Source organism: Ambystoma mexicanum, chromosome 14, assembly GCF_040938575.1.
Source record: "Ambystoma mexicanum isolate Mex_15411 chromosome 14, UKY_AmexF1_1, whole genome shotgun sequence".
In the NCBI taxonomy this organism is placed as follows: Eukaryota; Metazoa; Chordata; class Amphibia; order Caudata; family Ambystomatidae; genus Ambystoma; species Ambystoma mexicanum.
In genome coordinates, this window is record NC_090940.1 from 408116999 (window position 1) to 408140647 (window position 23649).

The 23649-nt window shown below is 42.9% G+C and overlaps 1 protein-coding gene across 11 annotated transcripts in view; it reads left to right on the plus strand.

Annotated features, from left to right (window-relative positions):
* The window catches only part of LOC138526830 (protein-L-isoaspartate(D-aspartate) O-methyltransferase-like), a 1059036-nt gene that overhangs the window by 460527 nt on the left and 574860 nt on the right, over positions 1-23649 (plus strand). For all 11 annotated transcript variants that reach the window (XM_069637551.1, XM_069637552.1, XM_069637546.1 and 8 more), the window contains one exon: positions 16577-16728. In XM_069637551.1, the coding sequence (XP_069493652.1) occupies positions 16611-16728 (118 nt within the window). In that variant the 5' untranslated portion in view covers positions 16577-16610. The remainder of the gene's footprint in view (positions 1-16576; positions 16729-23649) is intronic.

Below are 23649 nucleotides of genomic sequence, written 5' to 3' on the forward strand. Positions count from 1 at the left end.
TTTAGTGCAATACATCTTTTTATTACCAACCACTTCTTAAAAAGCTTTGGCACAAATGTGGTCTCCATAGAAGGGTTTGAAAGGAAAAGATCTTATTGGAAATCCTAAGTACATGTAACTGTCGACCACTTCCAAAGAATGCTGGCCGAATTGCCAAACAAAGTTACTTTGCGTGGTGCGTCTTTTGCTCATCATCAATATTTTAGTTTTGGCTTCATTAATGGACAATTGATTGAAAGAGGAATAGGAAGAGAGTGCGGTAATGGATCACTGCAGGCCATTAGGTGTACGATCAATGAAGACGGTGTCGTCTGCACATAGTATCCACAGCACTGCTTCATTACCTATTTGGGGATGGACATTACGCACCAAGCCAAGGGCACTGTCCATATCTGAAATGTACAGGTTGAACAGCAGGGGTGCCAAAACGCACCCCTGCTTCAGTCCCTGGTTTGTGTATATCTGCTTCGAGAGAACTCCCTCTTCGCTTAGTCGTACTGTCACTCTAGTATCACTATATAAGGACTGAATGAAATACAAAAGCGTCGGATCCAGCCCCAGGTTCTGAGTTTTTGGCACAACAAGGGGCAGGAAACTGAGTCAAACGCCTTTTGAAAAGTTTATAAAACATGTAAACAATTTGCCATTAGGTTGTTTGACAATCTCATCAGACAAGTAATGCAGAACACATAGGTACTGTGTTCCTTCCTGAAGCCAGTTTGAAACTTGCTAAGAAGGTGCTTCTTTTCAGCCCAAGCTGATTAGTTGTTTCAGTAACAATGAAGCGAATAACTTTGAGCTTGAATCAAGCATGACAAATAATCTGTAGTTAGAGGGGTCCACCCTGTTTCCCCTCTTATGAACCGGAATCGGGATGGACTCCCTCCAACTATTAGGTATCAGACCACCCACCTTAATATCCTGGAATAGCACTCCTAGTAGTCTTGCCCAGAATTCGGGTTTAGCCTTAAAAACCATGTTTGCAATAGCATCAGGGCTGGGTGCCCTATATGACTTAATTTGTGACTCAGTGCTAATATGTCATCGTTATTGCAAATTGGGATGGGCTCCACAAGAAAGTCTTTAAGTGAAGGTTCAGTTTGTTGTAAAATGTCATTCCAATAAAGGGAAGACGGATATTGAAGCCATGCCCCTTCTGATGTTGCATTGATTTCTGGAGCACTTATGTTAGATGCTGTCTGTAATATGCCCAACATATCTTGTTATTGTTGGTTTTTAAAAGGTCAAATATGAACTCCCAGTTGCAATTATATCTACTATGCCTGTGCCCTCTAAGCCAATTTTTTCACTTAGTAGTAAGAGTGATAAGGGATTTATGTTTCACCCTCTCGGCTAAAGTGCCATCATTCCTGATCTTAGTTATTTCTTTATTGCACAGCTTTTTGCGTTGTTGGATGGCTATATCAAATACACCTACTCTGTGCCACTGTAAGTTTCCTCTAAAAGGGTTTAAATGTATGCAGCTGTCCAGATAAGTTATAAACTCTACCAGGTCCCAGTTGTTTCTCTTAAACCTAGATTCTAACGTATCCAAGTCAAAGTTAATTAAGGCAGGCATCTTTTTTACATTAACATCGGACCATATGATGCGATTCCCTTGTGCATTCACCCTGCAATTGGGATCCACTAGTAACAAATCTCTGGTACTACTTAGCGTTTGCGTCCAAATATTGGGAAAATGATTGCAATTCATGGACTATAACGGGTTTGGATCACACACATACAGAATGATCTAAAAACGCATAATAATCAATGACAGAGGAATATTTGCCATTAGACCACGTTCGTTTCAATCCCTGGCTCCTCAAAGACATCCTATTATGGCATAAAAAATCAATTGAATTAAGCAGTTTTCCCCAGCCATGATCAATATTAGATTCTGTAGGTATCATGTAAGAGAAAGAAGCACCATCCTCATCAGTAGCATTTCGGCACTGGCCTTCAAAAGAAAGGTGAGCATTCAAATCTCCAACGATGATGATGATGTTGCCGTTCTGAAACTGAATAAACCACTCAACCACGTTCACTTCGACCTTCTCGTGAATAATAATATTAGTGACCCGCACCTCAGGTCGATCATATACATTAGCAATCAGGAAGCTGCTATTGGACAAGTTACCACTTGTCGTGTATGCTCAAGTACATATGGGGAGGGAGCGTCACAAGTTGTTTGTACTCAAGTACATATGGGGAGGGAGCGTCACACAAGTATTATTTGGTGTTCAAATGTGTTTTCGCTCCAATGGAATGGCCAACCAAAGAACTGCCTCTGCCATTGGGGCTGACAGAACAGTGAAGGACACTATGTCCATAAGTGTTAAATGATTCAGGGATCCAAGTCTCTTGTAAAAGAAAAATATCACTAGTCAAAATGGTCAGAATACCCAATGAATTAGTTAAAAAAGGTTAATGGCCACAGGTATTCCAGGTTAGCCACCTGCATTTAGCATGTTCGGCACAGCTTCAATACTGCTCACACTCGAAAGTAAAAGGAACCCAGCTGGCCACTCATTAATTGATGTTTTAGCAGGAAGTGTAGAAGCAATGGAAGCCATTAAGATATTCTTTTCTGGCTGATTGGTGGGCTTTTGTTTGGTCAGTACAAAAGGTTATTACATCTTATAGTCCTCTTCTTTGTTAGGTACCAGAGTCAAAAACGTATGGTAAACAGTTGAAAGCCTAGATTGCTGATAGCAGTGTAATGAGTACTCAATTGTGCCACCACCGCAGCTGATGTGAATTCAATTACGGTCCAATTTGTGGTGCTGTCGAACTTGGGTAATTCAATATATTTTATGTCCTCTGAACAAATATTCTTCATAGCCTCGATTTGATCAAAGAGCTCACGAAGAAAGCTACGGTTCAGAAAAGGGATGTTATTCGTGGGATACAGCTCTTCTAACTTAGCCCACTTGCTGAGTGGCCTAGAGTTCCAACCTTTGGGAATGATGGCAGTAGATTTCAATGCATTATCTTGAGATTGGTTGCATAAAGCCGGTGCATCTTGAGTGTTGCTAGGGCCCAATGTAGGAAGAAGAGGCAAAATCTTGCTAGCAGGCGTACTGCATGTGTAAAAAACCTTGCCTAGTCGAACCATCTGCCATAGTCCTGGAGATTAATACTGGTTCAGGTGCAGATCACAAAGCTTTAGAAGGCCCAGCTACAGCTCTGGAGAGTTTGCTGTGTATGCCTTGTGTCTACAACGTAAGCACAGCATCTCACTCTCACTCTCAAATGTGCATTAAACGAGTTCTATGGAGGCTCACCAGTGGTCGGGGGGGGGCTACAAGGCTGTGATACGCACAGTGCTTCCTCCAATATAATGGAGCTGGGTCCCTGCTGCTAGCCGCTTACCAATGTCTGCAATGTCACACTACTCGGCTGAGACTGGCGGCCTCAACTCTACAGCTCTCGCGATGCATCCAGCAGCAGTCTGGTAGTCTCAGTCTCAGCTCAGCTCAGCTCTCTCCTCACTTGGCACTCACACACTCCTCCAAACAAGAGAAAATACCAAGTAACGCCACAAAGCGTAACAAGCGTGTCAAGCCGCACCTGCCGCACCTGCTCAGGAAGGCCGCTTCCGACACAGTGTATGCCGACACAGTTTTGACATGTACTCTTTCCAAATCCTTATAATACTTTTACCATTGCTTATTTTGCCATTGTTCACTTGTTGCACTTTCTCACACTCTAATGGCCCCTACCCAATGCTTGTTCTCTCAAGTTATACATTTCCTTTATGGCTCTTGACAATGTTTGCTCAGTTCCTTTAACTTGTGTGATTTCTCAAAACAACTTCCATTCATAACGGTATTTAACCGTGCTTGCTTTCATACAAATTGGTATTCAATCTTCAAAGTATTTGCTTTCATGTGAATCGGTATTCAATATACTTGTTTTCATCAAACTGCTTGATTCCATTTAAATCGGTATTCAAGATACTTGTTTTCATCAAAGTGCTTGCTTTCATTTAAATCGGTATTAAAAATACTTGGTTTCATCAAATTGCTTGCTTTAATTTAAATCGGTATTCAATAACTTTCTTAAAAGTCTTACATGTTTACCTGCCGTCCCGGTGTCCCCTTCTCAAGGCAGACTTATCTGTTGGTGCTTCCGGCGTCCTAGCGAAGTTTCCGGCTGTCTGAAACTCTCTCTCGCACTCATGCAGCTCCTCGCTTTGCCTCTGCAGTGGCTCTCCGTGGCTCTGCTCCCACGAGCGATGCGTCTCTCGGAACTCAATCCTCACTCGGCAGCTTCTCCTGCTCATGCCAGTTTCTCTTCCATACTCTGCCACCGGCCTCCAGCTTCCTTTAGCCGTGCTTCCTGCTGCATCTTCTCTGGTTCCTGGAGCATTCTGTCGGAGACGCCGCCTTCCCGAAAAGCTTTGCTCTCTCAAAGCAGTCCTGATACCTGCTTTCACAGCTGCCTCCATGTTCTTCAATCTTCCTGCTTTTAAACCTCCTGCCACGCTGATTGGTCACAAAAAGACTAAACCGCTCATGGCTGGTTTGGGAGTTCTGTATTACTCTTGATTACCTCCTCCTCGCCCCAGTTGTTTGTAAGTGTATGTATAAATAAAGAGAGACTGTGTGCTTTTAATGCGTCTCTTCCTCATCCCAGTATATAACTGGTGTGTTTGGGAAATGATTTACAGGAAAAGTAGGGAAGGGATTAACAACAGCCTATAAAGGCTTGGGGGACATTGGACTCATGATGAAAGGGAAATGGAGGATACTATGTCTCACCTAAGGGTGCCTCATCCCCACTCCCCAAGTCTCCTCCACCCAGAGGATCCTCCCTCGCATATCCACCCCCAGGGTCGGGATCCGATAGCGATGGCCTTTCCCTGGACACCTGGGAGGAGGATATATTTGGGAAAGAAGTGAGGATGCCCTCAGATTGCTCACATAATGCAGAAATGAACAAATTACATGTTTCAAGTGTCTTGGGGTTGTGCGACTGACTTATTGGGTATTCTGAAGTCCGTCGACCACCCCCCTGAGCTCCAAGTCAGCCAAAAAATGCAAAAATGCAGATATACAAGAACCACTCCAAAGATAATATACAAGTAAAACTGAGCTTAGTACAGATTCACAAATTCTGCATGCTTGCTAATTGTCAGCGGTTGCTTTCTAGATAAAACCACTTTCCAAAAATTCTAGATATAGCAGAGCAATATCTCCAGAAAGGTAAAAGTATAAAATGCTAATGCCTGTGAAAAAAGTTAGGCATTACTATGTGCCTTGTAGTGAATCCAATGGGTCCAACCAGAAGAAGGGCCATACCCTTTCTGCACTGCTCAACTCTGCTCCCAGATTTGGCTTCACTAGTGTGAAGTGTAAAAAGCATTACTCTACTACACACCACAGTCCTCAAAGTGGACCCCTTCAGTGTCCTCACTGTCCTGCTGAACAGCCAAACACCGACTTTAGTGCGGCTTCAGCAAGACAGTGCTAAGCCCAAACCTAGATGGCAAGTGACAAATCACTCTTCAAGGTTAGCATAATCCTAGCGCAAGCTCCTCTCATGAGCTATGCAAACAAACAGACACTTTTAGTGTTTCTATAATGTTCTACCTGGATAATTCGTGCAGCTACATAGTTTTTAAAAGGCAATTTAAGCAAAAGATTTCCAAAGCTGGATTTCATAATGATGCAAGTATAGTACTGTACTGCTCTCCAGTCTGTTCTCTGATGTCAACATGACCGCCTGGTTTTACTAAAATGGAAAATGGGGGCAGTGGGGGGAAATCACGTATATTTGTGTGTGCATGCGTTTCAGAATTCACAAATCAGAAAACATGCTGTCATCTTGGAAGGCAAGGTCTTTTAACCTGAACTTTTCAAAAGACTGTGGGAAACCCCTCCCTTCAGAAGATAGGTGGAGTAACAGGAGCCCAGAGTTTGCCTTAAACCTCAGGACAGACTCGACGATCAAGGTCCAATTCCTGTTTCACCACCCTCTGACAGGATGTTTTTGCACTACCCACCTAACTCAGTCCATGCCTCCTTTACAAGATGCTCGCCAGTGTTTCTTTTTTTCCTTCTAGAAAGACATCATCCAAACCAGAGACTCTTCTGAGAGGATACCAATGAGAGCCTGTGCCAATGACCCACTCCATGCAGCCCCATACACTACTAAAATCAGCCAGTGCCACAAGCCACCCATGAACCCAACCCCTGCACCTGGAAAACACTCTAGCACCATGGTAAACCAGTGCCATTAAATTTGACAAGCAAACTGGGAAAAGAGCCGCAGAGTAAAGTGGCAAGCCGGCCCAGCAGACTAAAGAGATGTGCAGTGCTGCTGGTAAGCACCAGCAAGCCCATCAATTATTGACAGATCCCCTATACCACCAGGGAACAGCAGGAACAACTCTCTCCCACAAGAACTTTACCATAATCTCCCGCTCTGGGAACACGAGCTGGAATGTATTCCTTCCTGTGCCGTCACTGTGTTTGCTCCACGGTGAAGCCGCGCGGAAGCCTTCTGTAATCCTTTCCAGAATCAAATCCTTCCAGGTAGTCTGCGGGGTCAGAAATGTGAGGCGGACAACTTGGTAATGATTTTTCACAAAATGCTATTTTATTCAAAAGGGTTGGATAAACGCCTCACTATTCCTAACCTAACGAGGATTCCCTGCCTATCAAAATAAACTAAAGGAAACACTCAATCTGTCCCTCACACTTGTACATATATTCAACATATAAAGGAAATGTATGGCAACTATCTTAACTACCCGGCTTTGCCTGGGATTTCAATTTTCAGATTTTTATATCTCTGATCGGTAAGTTTCACTTCAGTTTCTTCAGCAGTTTAATTGCTTTGTTTTTTAGCAGCACAAATTCTCAGATCAGTAATTCTTGCTTGAGTTTCTTCAGCAGTTTCATTCCTTCATTGCTCAGCAGCACTAATTCTCTTAACAGCAAGTTGTTTTTCAGTTTCTCCAGCAGTTGCGTTGCTTTGTTTTTTAGCAGCACAAATTCTCTCATTAGTAAGTGTTGCTTCAGGTTCTTGAGCACTTTCATTGTTATGTCTGAAAGCATGTTGAATTCTATCAGCTTCATGGTCTTGAGGCCTATCTACTTCAGAATGTTGATCATGTTTCAGCTTTCGATGTTTTGTTTTGATTCAGGTGGGATTAAATTACTGCTCTTTTTTTCTGTGGCATTTCTGTCAAAATATATTTGTGGGATTAAAGCATTAATGAAAGGAGAGAATACAGAAGAAAGAAGTCTTTTGTTAAACATGTAACCTGATTGAAATCAACTGATTCAAGTATGTCATCTTCAAATTGTAACAAAATTCCGTTTGATATCATGAGGGGAAAGTACCTGTCCTTTACAAAAATGTTGCGATAGAAATTAATCAGGTGTTGATCATGTTTCTGCTTCGATACACAATGATGAGCACTTTCTCAAAATGACCTGTATACGGCGGTGTAGCGCCACAAAATGTAATGCTGAAAAACCAAAATGAATGATTATCTCGGGAACGGGATGACCTATCGAGCCAGAAATAGTTACATTAATTTGATGATGAAATAAAGAATATACCATGCAAACTTCAAGACACCAGACCTCACCGTTCATGAGGAGTTACATCCCCAAAAATGCCACATACAAACAAACACGACTTTGTTTTTTATGTATAGATTCAAATGTAAAAGAAAAAGCAGTTCGGTTCAACACCAAGCAAAAAACTGTATGTCCTTGTTACCTTGGTTGGATCTCCCTTTCCCAGATTCAAAGGAGGACTTACAACCGAGATAGAAAGTTCAATTTTATAACCAAGTTCCAGTTTATAACGTTCTTCTTACTCCAACAGACTTCCACTTGGCTTTCAATCAACAGTTCAACTAAACGACAAGTCTTTATCTCTTCACCTATAGCAAAGAGACCAACATAACTTATTTTCCTTTAGGAATCGTAACACTTCCACGACTTTAACTTATCTGTATCCACAGCAATGTTTTTGTCAGGATGCTTCCACACAATGTCAACAGCAATATTTTGTCAGGATTATTTCACAACAGTTCACAAAGCAGTTTTAGTGGTCTTGCCACTTCTTCTTTATAACTTATACCCACGCCATAGTACTTTAGTAATTTTTTCCTAGTCCACTAACCTGCCAGGACTACCACTGCAAGGTCCCAACTCTGGTATACTCTCCTCCCAGAGCTAAAGAAAACGCCTAACCTAATACAAGTACTTTACTGTGGTAAAGTTCACTTCAGACCATTTGGTAAAGTCTTTCTTTCAACAACATCAAAAGGTTACTACTTCTTCTGGGAAGGCATGATACACATTGCTGCTATTTGTTCCACCCTTGTGATTGCCACATGCTATGGAGTTTGTTTGTCTCCTCCTGAGTACTTCCTATCAGGAGGGCTTCTCTCCTGCCACTCCTGTTTTCCAACTTTCACATCAAATAGTTGTTGACAATAGCTCTCTAGCAAACTTGCTTTTCTTTGGTTTAGACAATGCATGTTGGGATCTTTTCCAACTATTGCCTCTTCCTCACTTTGGCAACAAAGGTTATAATTAGCTTGTTTCAACTTTGCCCTCTCTTGCTTTGGCGATGCAGGAGATTGGTAACCTGTTTTAATATTACCCTATCTTGGATTTGGCAATGGTGGTTATATTTAGTATCCCTTAGTATTGCCCTTTCTTGACTTTGGCAATAATGTTTACTTTCAGGGTAACAATGATACTTTCTCACTTCTTGTTTGTTCAAAAGGTTCTTATCACGCCACTTCAAGTTCTTTACATCAGTTCGGCTTTCAAAATAAACACTACTGGCCAGTGGGTGATTATGGAGCGTACCAGGGGCTACCTAATCTTGGTAAACTCACTGGTTGCTGCATATGCGTCTGCTTGCTCTGCTGCCACAGTGTCATTTGCTTGCTTTGCCGCCTCCTGCACAACAAACTCCTCCGATTGTCTTCCCAGCCCGTGCCTACTGGGAATGGAGCGTTCTTTGCTCCACGAGCACTCTGGTGCTCACCTGTCACCGGAGCACACGTCTTCATGGGAAACATTTTTACTATAACACTTCCCGTGGCGAAACCTCTGCTTACCAAGTCATCTGGGGGAAAGATTTCCACAACAATGCTTCCTACCGTGCAACCTCCGCATACACGGTCTTGAGGATTAGAGACCGTCTCAGAACTGCCATCTGCTCTGTAGCTAGCTGCGGCCTCAGCGTCTCTGCTTTCCTGCTTCTGCTGCTGCCACTGCCCCGTGGAGCCACGGCAATCACTACAACTTCTGCCTCTTCTCATGACCTGCACCTGAGGTTGTCTTATATAATCAACCGTCCCTCTCAGGTGTGGGTCATCAGAATCATTAGACTGCGTCTTGCAGTCCATTGCCTCGGTCTCCCTCTTTCTCGTCCCAGTACTTTTGGCATTGTAGGTCTTGAAGTCCTCCATTTTAAAATTACATGTTTGGTTCTGAATCTTATCTTCAGCTTCACTCTTATCATTAATTACATTTTTAGAAAGAGTTTTAAAAGGAGTTCATGTTTGGTTTGAATTTAAAGGAGAGTTAGCTTCATCAGAATTTAAGATCTTAATGTTCGTTTTCTTCCGTGGATTATGGCCGTTTATACAACCCACAAGATGGACAGCTTCTGGAAAGGAAACTTCACTCTGACAGCGAGCAATTACATATCGCATTATGGAAATCACTCCCTCTGAGGAAGAGAAATACTACGTCCCTCCCAACGTAGCCCTCCTATTCCCTTGGGGCCCTTCTCCACCCAGGTGATCCTTTTGGCTAATACCACATCCAGGGTTAGTATCAGGTAGTGGCTGCCTTCCCCTGGCCACCTGGAGGAGACTTTAGGTAGGGTCTTTGTGAGGACTCGACAGGATTCGTCACAGTAGGAAAGGCTGGGGCAGATTCTCTGTGGAGAGAGAACTAGTCTTCGGAGGGACGGGGGTGGGGGGGCGGCTATAAGAAGAGCCCACAGGAAATAGTAAGTGTGGATTATCTGGGTGAAGTCAGCGGAGGAGGAGGAGTATGACCAAGAGACCAGCAGGAGAAGGAAGGAGTGAGGAATTGGTTGTTGAGTGGAAGTCGTACAGTGGTATGAGAGTGCATGAATGTGTGGCAATTGTTTGTAGAATATTTAGTGTAAGGAGTGATGGTGAAAGTGTATGATACAGAAGGAAAGGAGGGTTGGCGGGACGTGAGAGGAGGAAGTAGAAATAGTGGTTTGGATGGGGGGACTGATTTGGAGGGAGGAGTGGGGATTAGTAGGTTGGAACGAGGAGAAGAAAGTAGTAGGGTGGAGGCAGGAGTGTGGTGGTTTGGAGGCAGGAGTGTGGTGGTTTAGAGGGAGGAGTAGTAGGTTGGAGGGAGAAGTAGAGGGGTGAAGGAAGGTGTATTATCATCAAAGGGTGGCAGACCAGTGTACGAGGCCTGACATATGGAAGGGGTGGGATTGGTGAGAGGAGGAAGTAGGTGGGGTGAACTTGTATTTCTTCTGTAAGAGTAGCAAGGACAAAGAATGACAGTGGGTATGTTAGAGAAAGTTTGAACCCCACAATGTAATTGGAAGGCACTATCCCAATTCCCTTTAGCACACAGTAACAACTGGATAGAATAGGGACAGTTAAGAAGTTCCAGAGGGAGCTTAGATAGCATTTACAGCACCACCTATGGAACCAGCACGCATTTCGACAGAAGGCGTTAACAATCGGCTGCACTAATTTGGGATTATGGACACCTAAATTATGGAGGAGGATCATATTAAGACAAGAGCGAGAGGGATGGCTCTTAGGCGCCTTGAAAACCTAATAAAACCCTTGAACTGGCTGTGCGAGTTGGAGTAATTCTTGTGCCATCTTTCATGAATGGCACAATTAAATATGACATTGGTTTAGCAGGAGTGACCAGGTTAAATACTGAAGATTAATGAGTGACAAATGGAGAACCCTTTGGTCATGTGCTACCACCTGCTCTGTGATGATGTTGCTAGAGGAGAGATTTGGGGTTCCCTAACCCATCCCTTGCTTTGTGGGTCGGGGAACACTGGTTTTTCCTAGAATTCAGTCGGATTGGCGTTTCTTAGCAGCTCCCAAGAACCGCAGTATGGCAGGTAAAATAGTGAGGAATCCAAAGAAAGATCGAAGTTTACAGAAGTTAGGAAGTCCCAATTGCAGACCGCAATTATACAGCTTTGCGGACGCCATGTTATAAGAGTGAGAAAAACCGAAGACAGTTAATCAGATTTGTTGATGCAGCTCGAGAGAGCTTCTGTGACTAGCACTCACCTCAGACCATGGAAGGCTGCAGCCGCCTAAGAAAGATGGGATGTGGTCCCTCAGAAAAAGGTGGACAGCAGACTGTGATGAAGCTTCAGACAGTCAGGAGAAGATGTACTGAATAATTCCAAGATGATGGTCAACCCTGAAATAGTATTGATGTAATGCTGGTTATTCGCTATACAACCAAGTATGTGTGGCGAGACTGGAGCCTGCCATGGTGTGAAACATGAGGAGGGTGGAGAAGCAATCCAGGAAAAAGAAGGGCTAGTGAGAGACAAGGAAAGGCGAGTAGGAAGAAAAAACATGAGCGAGGGGTAGTGAGGTTTCATGGTGAAGGAGGAAAGAAGAAACACCAGGGAGTAGACTGAAAGAAGGGAGTAGGGTGAGGGAAAGATAGAAAGGAGGAGGCAGACAAACTATTTGAGTGGTAAAAGAGAATCCCAAGGAGGTGGGTAGTAGAGACATAGAGCAAAGCAGAATGAAAAAGGAGCGTCTCTCAAGAGCTGGGCAAGATTGGGCTACTTCTAGGCTGGTGGAGAAAGCATACCTGCCTACATTTGAAAATCAAAATTCCTCAGTTGTATGCCACGCCCACAGCCACACAAGACTCCGCCCATTTGCACATGGCTCCGCCCACACGCACCGCCCACCTGTCAAAAAGGTAAACTCGGTTGTTGTAGTCTTCAGTTTGCTTACTATAGCATTGAAAATAATTAATTCAATGCTATAGTAAGCAAAATGAAGGCGGCGCCACCGCCTCCGAAATAATAGTGCTTTCAATCAGGGCCGGCCTTAAGGGCAGCCGCGCCCTGGGCGAATTGGCGCCCCACCGCGCCCCCCTTGGTTAACAGGGGGCAGTGTGGAAGGGGGCGGGGCCAGGAGGGGCCACTTTTTTTTATAGTATAGTGAGCAGGGGTTGCGGGGGAAACCCCTGCAGCCCCCGTAAAAAAAAGAAAAAGGACCCTGCGGTGCCGGTTCCCGATCATGGAAGTGAAGGGGAACTGGCGCCGCAGGAAACCAGCGTGAAGAAGGTAAGTAAGGTATTTTTTATGTTGGGGGTGTGGGTGGGGGTGTGCTGAGGGTGTGGGTGGGGGGTGTGTTATGGGTGTGGTGTGGGTGTGAGTATGTATGTGTGTTCACATGAGAAAGATGCAAACTTTTGGTAGTTCGCACCTTTCTCATGCAAACATTCCGGCCGCGGTAAATTCAGCCGCGGCCGGATCACTTAGATTCTTTGAAACTTAGACTTTGAAAGACTGAGCGGCTTGGTAGTTTAAAGAGAGAGGGGGAAGGGTCGAGGACCATGGTACAAGGAAGTTAGGGAGCGGGTTGATTACCAGATGGAGCGTTTTGCCTTTTCTAAACCCCATCATCATTGGTTCAGTTTTACCTTACTTTTGCTGCAACCATAATAAATGAAATAGAGAACGTCACCTTTGTTTCTAATTATCTATTGACCCCCTAACCCCTTACAATGGCTTTTGCTAATCATGAGAAGAGGAATGAGCATGGCCATTGGCTGGGCCCTGTTAGCAGTACCGAGAGGGAACTATTGACTGTATTGATAGTGGTCATCATCGCCAATATGGTTGATGGTATTGTGCATGGGGCTAGGTTGTAAGACAAGCCTTTTGCTAGTAGCCATGGAAAGTAATTATATTGGTATGTTAGAGGCCCTGCCAGTAAAGACTTTGTGATGTCTGTGGCACAGCCATCCTACATGCTTTGCTCGCTAGGGAAAGTAATCCTACCTACAGAGCCTGCTGGGCCTGGCTACAGACCATGTACAGTGGGCACTGTGCCGAGGGAATCGCCTTCAGCTACACGCTGGGCACAGTAGCATTACCTACTATCTCCTCTACGAGGTTTAGTTTCAAACCCCATGGCTTCTTGCCCAACGCTTCACAATTATGTTTTGCAACCCCACTATCCTCCATAACTATGCCCTCTGGACTTAAATCCATTAAACTATCTTTTTAAAAAAAAAAATATATATAGTAAGTTGTACAGTATTTTTCGAAAGTTTCATGCAGTTCTGTCTTCAGGGGAATGTAATGTTTTTTGTTCTATTTGGTCCCCCTGACCAATAACCTTTCACCCTCTTGAATGGAACTTCACAAAACTTTGCAAACTTGTTTAAAGTGGACTACATATTACTTTTGGAAATGTTCTTGCAGTTTCATCTTTAGGGCAAAAAGTTGTAGGCCAGCCAACGTTGCCACTGGACTGGTAAATTCTAGAATTTCTTTTGGGGGCTAATTCCACCATCTGTGCTATGCTATGCCCTTGTTCCCCCCATGACCAGGACTTGTCTTGGTGGGTCCTAAAAGCCTTTTCAAAATGTTGTTGCTGCATTGAGTCCACCAATTCGTACTCTAGCGCCCAAACCTAAGATGCCTGCTAGCCTGTCATGAACAATACGCCATGAATTGGATTGATATATCCTTATTTTTTTGGTAGCACGTTTTTTAATTAAACACTGCACGAATTTCCAACAACCATTCGAGGTTTCGAAGTTGGCCCAATCATTTGGTGTAAATCGGTTTTACATGCGAGCACTAGAGTTTGAGTGGGACGTTTTTGGGAACCCTCTAAAGTTCAGTTTACTCTGAATTTTTAACCCGGTCAAGGCGGGAGGTGAGTTTACAGTCTAAACTCCCCTCCCACCTTGACCGGGTTGAAAATTCAGAGTAAACTGAACTTTTTGGGGGAACCTTTCATACAATTTCAAAGCTATATTTTCCAAATTCGACATTTTTAAAAGGAACTTCATCTTAAATGGGGCTGGGGCGATATACGCTGCCTCTGTAATATTAAAATATATATGAATTATGTAATATAGTGTAGTAAAACACTTCACATACATTCAACAATACACATACCGTCACTCACAACAATACATCCAATAAATAACACCATTTGATATCAATGAATACATCTTTTCCGATAATAAATCATGCATACACCCAATACATCTAACCAGTGAAATGAATAAGGATATTTGATTACCATTTGAAAGTTTTTTCCCAGGACGTATCTTTATTAATGGTGCATCCAAACTTAATATACACACGTTTACGTATTTTCTGACTGAAAGTTAAGTTGAAAGAACGTTATGGTTCAAATGCAAAATTTCAAAACTGCTGCAATTCGCCAGTTAAAGTTGGCAAAGCTACCACACCTCTCCCCTATTACGCAGTGCGCATAACCTCATGAATTGGGTTAATTTACATGGAAAATAGCCTATAGATAAAGTTTATGGTCAATTTGAGCTGTGTTTGGAGCTGGTCCTCTGAGAAAACAAAAACGCAACATTGTTATTCGTGGGTACTACTGTTTGTCCTTATGTCCTATGAGAGCTATCGGGTATGTGCACGTCATCTGCTGTGCAGCCGGTCTGATAGCACAGCCAGTAGAGCGCTCGCTTTGACATCTGTGCAGAGCCTGCTGACGCAGGCCCAAACTCAGCCTTTCATCCTTCCGAAGGTAATAATAAGCAGCGCTCAGATGCCTGAGGGTTTCTAGCGCTATATAAATGATTTAATATTATTATTATTATCATCTCTGATGTGTGTGAAATTACAAGTGACTGGAGGAAGAGACAGGGTTAATTGGGGTTGCTTTGTTAACCATACCTTCAGAGTCCGAGTCAGTCAGAGATTTTTACATTTTGCACGTGAACCATAACTTCACTGAAATAAATGTGTTGAGTAACTTTTCGTTTTAGGGAATATCTTTTTATTTTCCAATGATATGCCACTTGCTCTTTGACCGAAACCACAGTGCTTGCGTGGACACCGTGCCCATGATATGGTTGTCGGCCATGGTACAATCACAGCGAACACACCAGTGGACATTGTGACACTGCCATGCCCTTGGCCTGTGCTCCAGGAACTGTAAAATCAATTAAAGAACACCGTCACAGATCTGCAGATCGTTTCTGCAAGGTCTAATGCTCCCATTTTAAGTCTTTGAATCCCATACTGGTCATGCCTTTTTCTTAGCTTGATAACATTTGTCATAGTTAAAAAGAGAACAGGGAGATTGCGCGCCTATGAGACCCATTAACCCTGCTAGTGGTTGTAGTATCCCCCAGTAGGTTGCTATATGCCCTTTCCCATTTTTTTCTGTGTGAAATCCATATCTGGTCTTTGGACCAGGTTGGCCCAAAGTCAAAAATGTTTTGACCAACTGTACTCAACAGGGGCGTTGCTGGGGGGGGGCTAAGGGGGCTATAGCCCCTGATCTTTTGGTTGTAGCCCCGGATAGAATATCAGGAGCTACAGCCAAAAGGCTAGCTAGCCCCCAGTCCCAACAGTTCTGACATCAGCTTAGCCCCTGGTCTTTTCCAGACCTAGCAACTCCCCTGGTACTCAATATGATTCCACCTCCCCAAATTAAACCGTCAAATGCATTGTCATTGGAACGTGGGACCATGGAAAAGTCTGTGAATCTAAAATATTGCAAACTCTTTTTGGTCCATTTAGATCCTTTTTTAAATGTGCTAGACTGATTTTCATCATGCCAAGGGACAATCGTAAGTTGGCCGAGTTGCCACCTTCTCACCAAACTTTCAGCAAGCAGCGCAGACCCACAGGATCCCGAAGTGCTTTTTAACAAATGCTTTTCGGAATTCAACCCCTTCCCATCCCTGCCTACAATGGGAGGGTGACATTCCCCATATTTGTCTGCACCCCTTCAGCTCCCTCACATCACTACTTTCCCTTACCCACCCACCACCTCTTCGCTTTTTACAAATGTGTCATTGTTCATGATGTGCGTTTTCGGGGGGATGTTTCCAAAAATTCAAATTGTGAATCATTTTACTGTAAAACTGTAGCATAATCGATCTAATGAGCATTTTGTTGCTGGTCGTGATTGCAAAATGTCCCTTTTAGGAATAGGAATTGCAACTTTGGAGCCCCTCATAACCTTTCCCACACCTGGGCAGAAGGTTACAAAAATATGAATAGTTAGATGTATATTCCTCTTGCAACGTTTTGTGCAGTTTCGACAAGCAGTGCCAATGTTATCGACATCTCAAAAAGTCCAACTTGATCACAACTAGAGATTTGCAGTCGCTGCCTCTGTAAATGTATGCTAATAGCTAATACGTATACATTGCATTAACCCCTTCACTGTAGTCGCCCTGTTCTGTGTGTGATTCCTGTTTCGTCTACGCTCATCTATTTATAAACCTGGAGGGATATTCACAGATGGTTGTACTTGGTTCATGTGGCTTGAAACCTTATCGTGGTGTTATTTTCTCTGTGTTTCCAGTTCAGGGACAGCAACCTCATTGCGTCTCTGGAAGATGATCCCGGTCTTAGGACTGACTACATTTGTCTGGCCTTTGGGACTGCTTGTTGCAAGAAACATGGCTTGGACATCAAGCGGGAACACACATGACCAGCTTATCAGTAATTTACGCAGTAAGTATTACACAAATGTATGAAGATACACTGAAATAATGCTTGCAACATTTTAGCAATTGATGTAGTGATTTTGCAACTTTTGCACGTTTGTTTTATAGAACGTATGATTGCAGTAAACCAGTATAGTAATAGAGATTTTAGTGCCCCCTTTGCCCCATTAAATATAAGGGACACAGTACATATTTGTTCAGTTAAGGCTGTGTGTGCAGTAGGAATTTTTCCAAAAAGCCACGTATGAAAATAGTACTTGATTTGAAATTATGAAGGTGGTTTTGCAAATGTTGATCCCCACCAGGATAATCTGCTTGCTTTTTTTCCAAGATGAGGCTCCTCATTGCGATGCGGGTAAAACGTTTCTAAAATGATATTCTCAATAAAAAGGATCCTTCTCATAAAAGGTATTTCTGCTCGTTCTCTGCACCACCTTCTTTTGATTAAGCAACATAACTGAATTAGGGTAAGAGCCCAACTTGGTGAAGGTAATATTCACGTCCGTTCTATTGACCATCCCATCCCTGTCATGATGATGAGTACAATGTTCAATATGCAATGTTTTTTACTGCACAAGTCAAGATGTTCAATCCATATTAAAAGAATCTCCATGGGTTGATTCCCAGAGCTAGCTCAATACAGTATGTTTGCTGCTGGGCGCATTCATCACTGAACACTGTAGAAAGGACCAAATCTATGTGTTGTAGGCCAGGTGGTCTTCTCAGGAAAAATGTTTCTCTCACTGTAATTCAACTGAATGATAGAGTAGTGCAATCATAAGTGTATGTGGTGAGAACATGTAAACTGCTCTTGCAGCATAAGGGTACTTTAGAGATGATCTTAAATCCTTGCAGGTCAAGGTTTTGTGAGACAGGCATGGTATCGAGAGAAACAGACTCAAATGGGTTTGTTTGAAAACCTTTATTTACTAAGGTTTCTGGGTTGGTGTAATGCCTGACGGCCCCTAACTCTAAAGGGATAATTCCCTCAACTGATATTTCTAATGGCCGTTGTTGTCTAAAAGTCCAAAGCAAAAGTATGCCTGTGCCGAAACCTATGCTTGCCCTCACTCTATACAAAAATGTGATGGGAAGTATTTTTAAAAATAAGAAAAATAGTGGTTCAACAAAAATGGAAACTAGGATTGGTTTCAGCAGCTCTTTCGCCAGGTGCTGTTGGGTCAAATACATTCTATCCATAGAACTATTCGTAAGACCCTCTCCACAGGTCCCCTGTAGTTATTCAAAACAACATTCAAAATAACAACACAGTTCCTTTTGGAAGCTTTCCCGGGTTCCCTTCCCCACGCTTCAATCCTCTTTACCAGTTCAACAAAACGTAACAAGTCTCTTACTTGGTTAGGCCTCTTAGGGTTCACTTCCCCTAGCTCAGGCCCCGTTCAACACAATACTTAGTTCTTTATCGGGATGTACTTTGATTTCTTAAATAGGCCTTCCCCAAACTCTAGGCCTCTTCCATCTTCCAAACACAGCATATGATTTATTACAGTTTTGTCTTGAATTCATAAACCATTCTTTCATGAACCATTCTGCTTCAATCGCAGCAAAACATTGGAACCCCCTTCCGCCCGAACTGAGAGCAGAGATCCTCCTGGCCCTTTTGGAAAGCCCTTAAAACCTGGCTTTTAGCCTAACAGGTTTACCCTTGTACTTGACACCTTCACCAATCTCTCTTCACATGAAATATGCTTAAGTGTAACCGATTGCAACAGAGCCCTGATGCCCTTGGGCTTGGGTGTTTCACAAATGTAAAAAATGTAATAAATAAATAAAAATGGGGTTGAATCAGAGGCTTTCGAAAACGCCAAGCTTTTTTCTTTTCCTAGGCGTGACTATTCTGACCCTCTTGCCCCTCTCTTTGCTCACATGTTCTTCTGTTACCTCTTTATTTCCTTTAGATACTCTTTGCATTCCTTTTCTTTTGCCTTCCTTTATGGGCACACGTGCACCCTCTTTAACTTTGCTGATCTGTTTTTCCGTCCGTGAACCCTTGCACCCTCTTTTGGTTCTGTGCACACTTGCACCTTCCTTTTATGTGCCCCACACACTCTTGTTTACCTTTCTCGTGCCCCTCTCTTATTACAGGCCATTCACTGTTTCTTTTCCACTTCCTCTTATCTTCCGCTTCGATCAGGCTTTTTATTTGCCTTTTGCCCCGATCTGCTTTTCTCGCTGCTTTTCTTTTGCTTTCTGTCTTCTTGCTGCACTTTCATCCTTTTCACTTTTCTTTCACTTTTAACGTTCACACTTTTCTGATTCTTTGCTGCTTTTCTTGTTAGTGCCTTTCTCCTGCCCCGCTCTCATTTATACGCACGCTCCCAGGTTTCCATTACATTCTTTCATGAAACATACCGGGCAGCGTCGCATAGAGAGGCGGCTCCTTCAGGCAATGTGGGATGGAGGTCAGGGTCCCCCCACCTGCCCTTCAGACACACTTGAGGTCAGCACTGGCCCCAAGGGAGCAAGCACTTTGCTGGTCCTCGCGTGTGGAATGCAGGCAGTGCTCCTCAGTCTCCCTGGAGGCACGGCTCCCTCACCACACTGCAGCCCACACGCACCGGGCCAGCGTCTCTGCGCGCTTTCTTCCTCCTGCCTGCAACTCCTGCTTCTCTCCACTTCTGGGCTTCACTGGGCCGGACTGCATCCCCATCTCGCTCAAGTTTTTATGACTGACCACATCTTTTATAGCTGAACACACAGTCAAGGGGAGTCAGGTGTGAATTTGTTACCTACCCATGCCTGGCTCTGCCTGATTCTATTAGTGGGACAATGGTTTTCTCTAAAGTTGGTTGCCTTCACTTTCCCCATGTTATTCCTATGGGTAATCCTCATTGGTCTTAGTGGCCTCCTCCTTGTCTCAGTATTTCTTGGAAATGGGGAGGGGGAGATGAGGTGAGAGTGAACACGCCCCACAAAGACTGAGGGAGAGTAAGGTAAAGTGTTCTTAGGATTGGGAAAATACCATGTCTCGCCCACTGGCATTCTTCTCCCAATTCCCTGTGACCCTCCACTCTGGTGAGCCTTCCTCGCTAGTTCACCCCCAGGGTCGGGACCCACAAGCAATGGCCCTTCCCTGGCCACCTCAATAGCGGATCCCGAGGATTAGGTGGGCGAACACTGTCAGATTTCTCACAGTTTGACATGGAAGTATTTGCATGATCGTTTGGCTTGTTTAAAAAGTTTAGCCACAAGATAATATAGGTTAGAAGTATGGCACTGGCTGCACATACCTAGTCCTGATACTGACCAATGCATTTAGAGGTTAGCAGGTTATGTAAAATGTTATATAATAGATTTTATTTTATTTAAAAAACACATTCAGCTTAAAAAAGATTTTTATGTACCCTAACATGTGCATCTTAACAAACAGAATACAAGATATAATATATAACCAAATATTAAAAGGAAGAAGAAAAAAGACAGCAGAAAACCACGTCTGACTGCTTGGATCCCAATGTCTGAGCAGTGGCTCTTAATAGTCAGAAGTCCTCTTCTGTTTGTTTGCTTTCTGCATTTCAGAAATAGACGGGTAAGCCTTTTTCCCCAGGCATAATATAATGCTATCAGCATCAATTGTAGCTGAGTTTACAGCAATCACCAAGGATCTTTTCATGGCCAAGCACAGAAACCTTGACCGTTTCACCATTACTGCTTGGAAGAATCAGCAAGCAAAAAGGCCATGTCTGGTTTGGCATTGCATCTCCCTTCTGATTTTAGGCTCAGCAGGACTTCTTCGCATATCTTTATACATGAGTAAAGAGGAAGAAAACGAATTAAGGATTTTTTGCTACCACTGTGGTGAGTGCAGCTTGATGGCGTTGAAATGTATGTATGGATCTTCGTTACATTGAGAATTAGTCCTAATGGCATATCATGAAGAGGCTTCTTTCTTGAGTCTGGCTAGTCAAAGATAAATGCTTGTACATGCACCCCTCCTTTTAATTACCCCATTCCACCAGATTTCTGCTATCTTATTTATGCTATACTCTCTTCCCTTTAGTTATGTTTTCGTACGCACTGTATGCTTGCCTGATTTTGCACTGCTTTGCACTCAGAGTTTCTTGTAAGAGGCAATATTCTGTGCAGTTATTGCTTTCCTTGTTTGGGCCAGCAGCTTATATGATATTGGCGTGTCCCCTCTGTTCCTTCCAAGCTGTGGCCACCATGGCTTCTCCATGTGATGTGGCATTCTCTAGGGAGAACCTTGCCTGTGCCGCCTCAATCTCAACTGAAATTGCAGATGAAATCAAGTCGAATTCCAAGGTTGCGATCTGAAAGTGTTTCTCTGCAATTAAAAGTTGCGCTCCTCTATATTTAATTCCTCCTGACAATAACCTATTTCCTAAAGTTCTGAGGCATTCCGCATGATGCCCTCACGTTTTCTGCAATATATGATGGTATCCAATACAATAACATCCAGAATTATTTGCACTAAACATGTTGGTGGTATTCGCATATATTTTGACCTTCACAATCTCAGTGGTAGAAATTAATGGAATGGCACCTTTCTCCCAACTTTTCTGAAATGTTGACCAGCATGAGCAAGACCTATGTCTTTTATAACCCTTAATTTATCATCTAATATTCATTTGCGCTTTACTGAATTCAGGTGTTTGTCATCTTCCGTCACTTTACTATGCGTGCTGTTTGTGCTCACCTTGAAATATCATTTGTCAGTGGGTTATGTATTCACATTTCTGTAGCATGAGATGGGTTTCCTATTTCAAATACAACATATTAGTCCGTGTCACACGATAGTAGAGGTACAACATGTGTGGGAGCAGGCTGAAACAGTCAGCATTTCAATTAATATCTTGGAACAGCATATATAAAGATGGATGAAGACCAAAGGTGGTGTAGATATTGGTGAAAGCGAAACCACCATTAAAAAAAGGGTAATTGTTTTTTAACATCTGAAAAATAACATCAAATAAACGTTCGCCTTGTGCCTCTGTTTTGCTTATCAATATATTTGAGTGCAAAACAAGCACAATTTGCTCATGGATTTGCTAATTATGTTTTTGGCAACAAGAATGAGGGTGGCCATAGGAGATGGGCAGACGCACTACACGTGCAACGAGAAAGCAGGGTGCAAAAGCACCAAAGCGCAACACAAAATGATGAAAGCGCGGCAGATAGAGAGGAGTACATTGGGGTTCTGGAGAATCTTGCAACAACAAATAAATATAATGGAAATTAAAAAATAAAACCACCAAAAATAAAGATGATAAAGCATGAAAAGTGATGTCAACTCTGCACTAACTTTATATCACAAGTATGAAAAGTCTGTTAAGATCTGTATGGCCAGTTGCAGGATGCGGGAACGGAAGAAAATGCACCTTGCGCATTTTGCCCTCTACAGCGCTTTGTCAAAGGTGACCTCCTGCCCAATCTACTTAAATGGTTTTCCTGTCTGTAAGGTTACATGTTGACCAGGCGCCATCTTGAAGTGGTCACTCACAAATAACAAAAAGTACTTTTGTATAAAAAGGATAAATCCACTTCAAATCTGAAAATCTCATACAATTCATAGTATAGGGCTAAAACTATTCCTATCCTCATCCTAATTGTCATGTTTAAAAGGCCACATGAACGAACACCTGCAGGGGGCTTGTGTGATATTGCATTGCTACAATATCATGTAGGCCGCCCACTGTTTTACCCTATGTTTTTTAAGGCTCCTGATCTTAAACATATTGAATGCCAATAGTTAAAAATTACCCTTTAGCTTTCCTTCCAGAAGAAACAGGAATTGCAGCATGGTCAAAATTTAAATGGCATATTCTACAAACCGAGATGCCCTAACTGTGTGAAGGGCTGCTAAGGCATTCTCCATATTGGTGTTATTTCGAGCAACCGCCTCCTTTCTCTCCCTAATGTGATGCCATGTGGTGTTTGAAGCCCAATGGAGTTGGGACACGTCAATCTGTTTAGATTTTCAGATGCGGCGTGCAGTGGTTGAAGTTCACCGGAGTCTGTTGTCGATCACTGCTGAATTTCCAGGCTGGTTGGCTTCATAGTATGCAAAGTCAAATTACAATCTCTGCCATCTCTCACGCAACCAACAGATGGTGGAAAACAAATAATCAGAGCATGTCAACGATTGAAGCTCCCTGTGTACCTGCAGATGTAGTATAAGGGCGGTATTTTGGAAGTAAACCAACCACTACATGGAAACCTATGTAAAGCATATGACAAAACAAATACAAACAACAGAAAGACTATTACTGGGTAACATACTTCTTTCTGCCTCAGTACAGATTGCATATGCATAAGAGATAAAACAGTCTTCAAATTAAAAAGATTATTTGGGGAATAATTTCTTGTAATCATTTGTGCAAGGTTAAATCCATTCACTTCCCCATTTTCAGTAAATTGCAATGGTGCCCCTTCTTTGCAACATGATAATGTAATGAAGGACATGGTATAAATAAATTGCAGGCCTTTTAAAATTGTACATAGTATTACTAATTAACACTGTATTATAATACAATCCATATCAAATACACAAGTGAATCGAATATTCCTTGGACCAACATTATTCCATTACATTCTCTAGTCAACTGTGGTTCCTAAATTTGCTCCAATACTAACAAGGCCCACATCCCCTCAGCACCACACCCATGGCAGCGGAATACAGCATTAACATCCAACAAAAATTAAATATGCAATCATACTTCAGATCTCATTATTATTTCATAATAACTGAGCATAAAGGATCAGACTCTTTGTAAGAAGGTGAATGCCTTCAGTAATATTATATCCACATGATGGTTGTCCACCCGTAACCAGAAATGTTCTTTCTTTCAGGCTTTCTGGGTCCAAAATACCCTCAACTCTCCCTCCGTAAATACCTTCCCACTGAAGCTCTTTGCTCCTCCGCCTCCAACTCCCTCAGGGTCAGTCG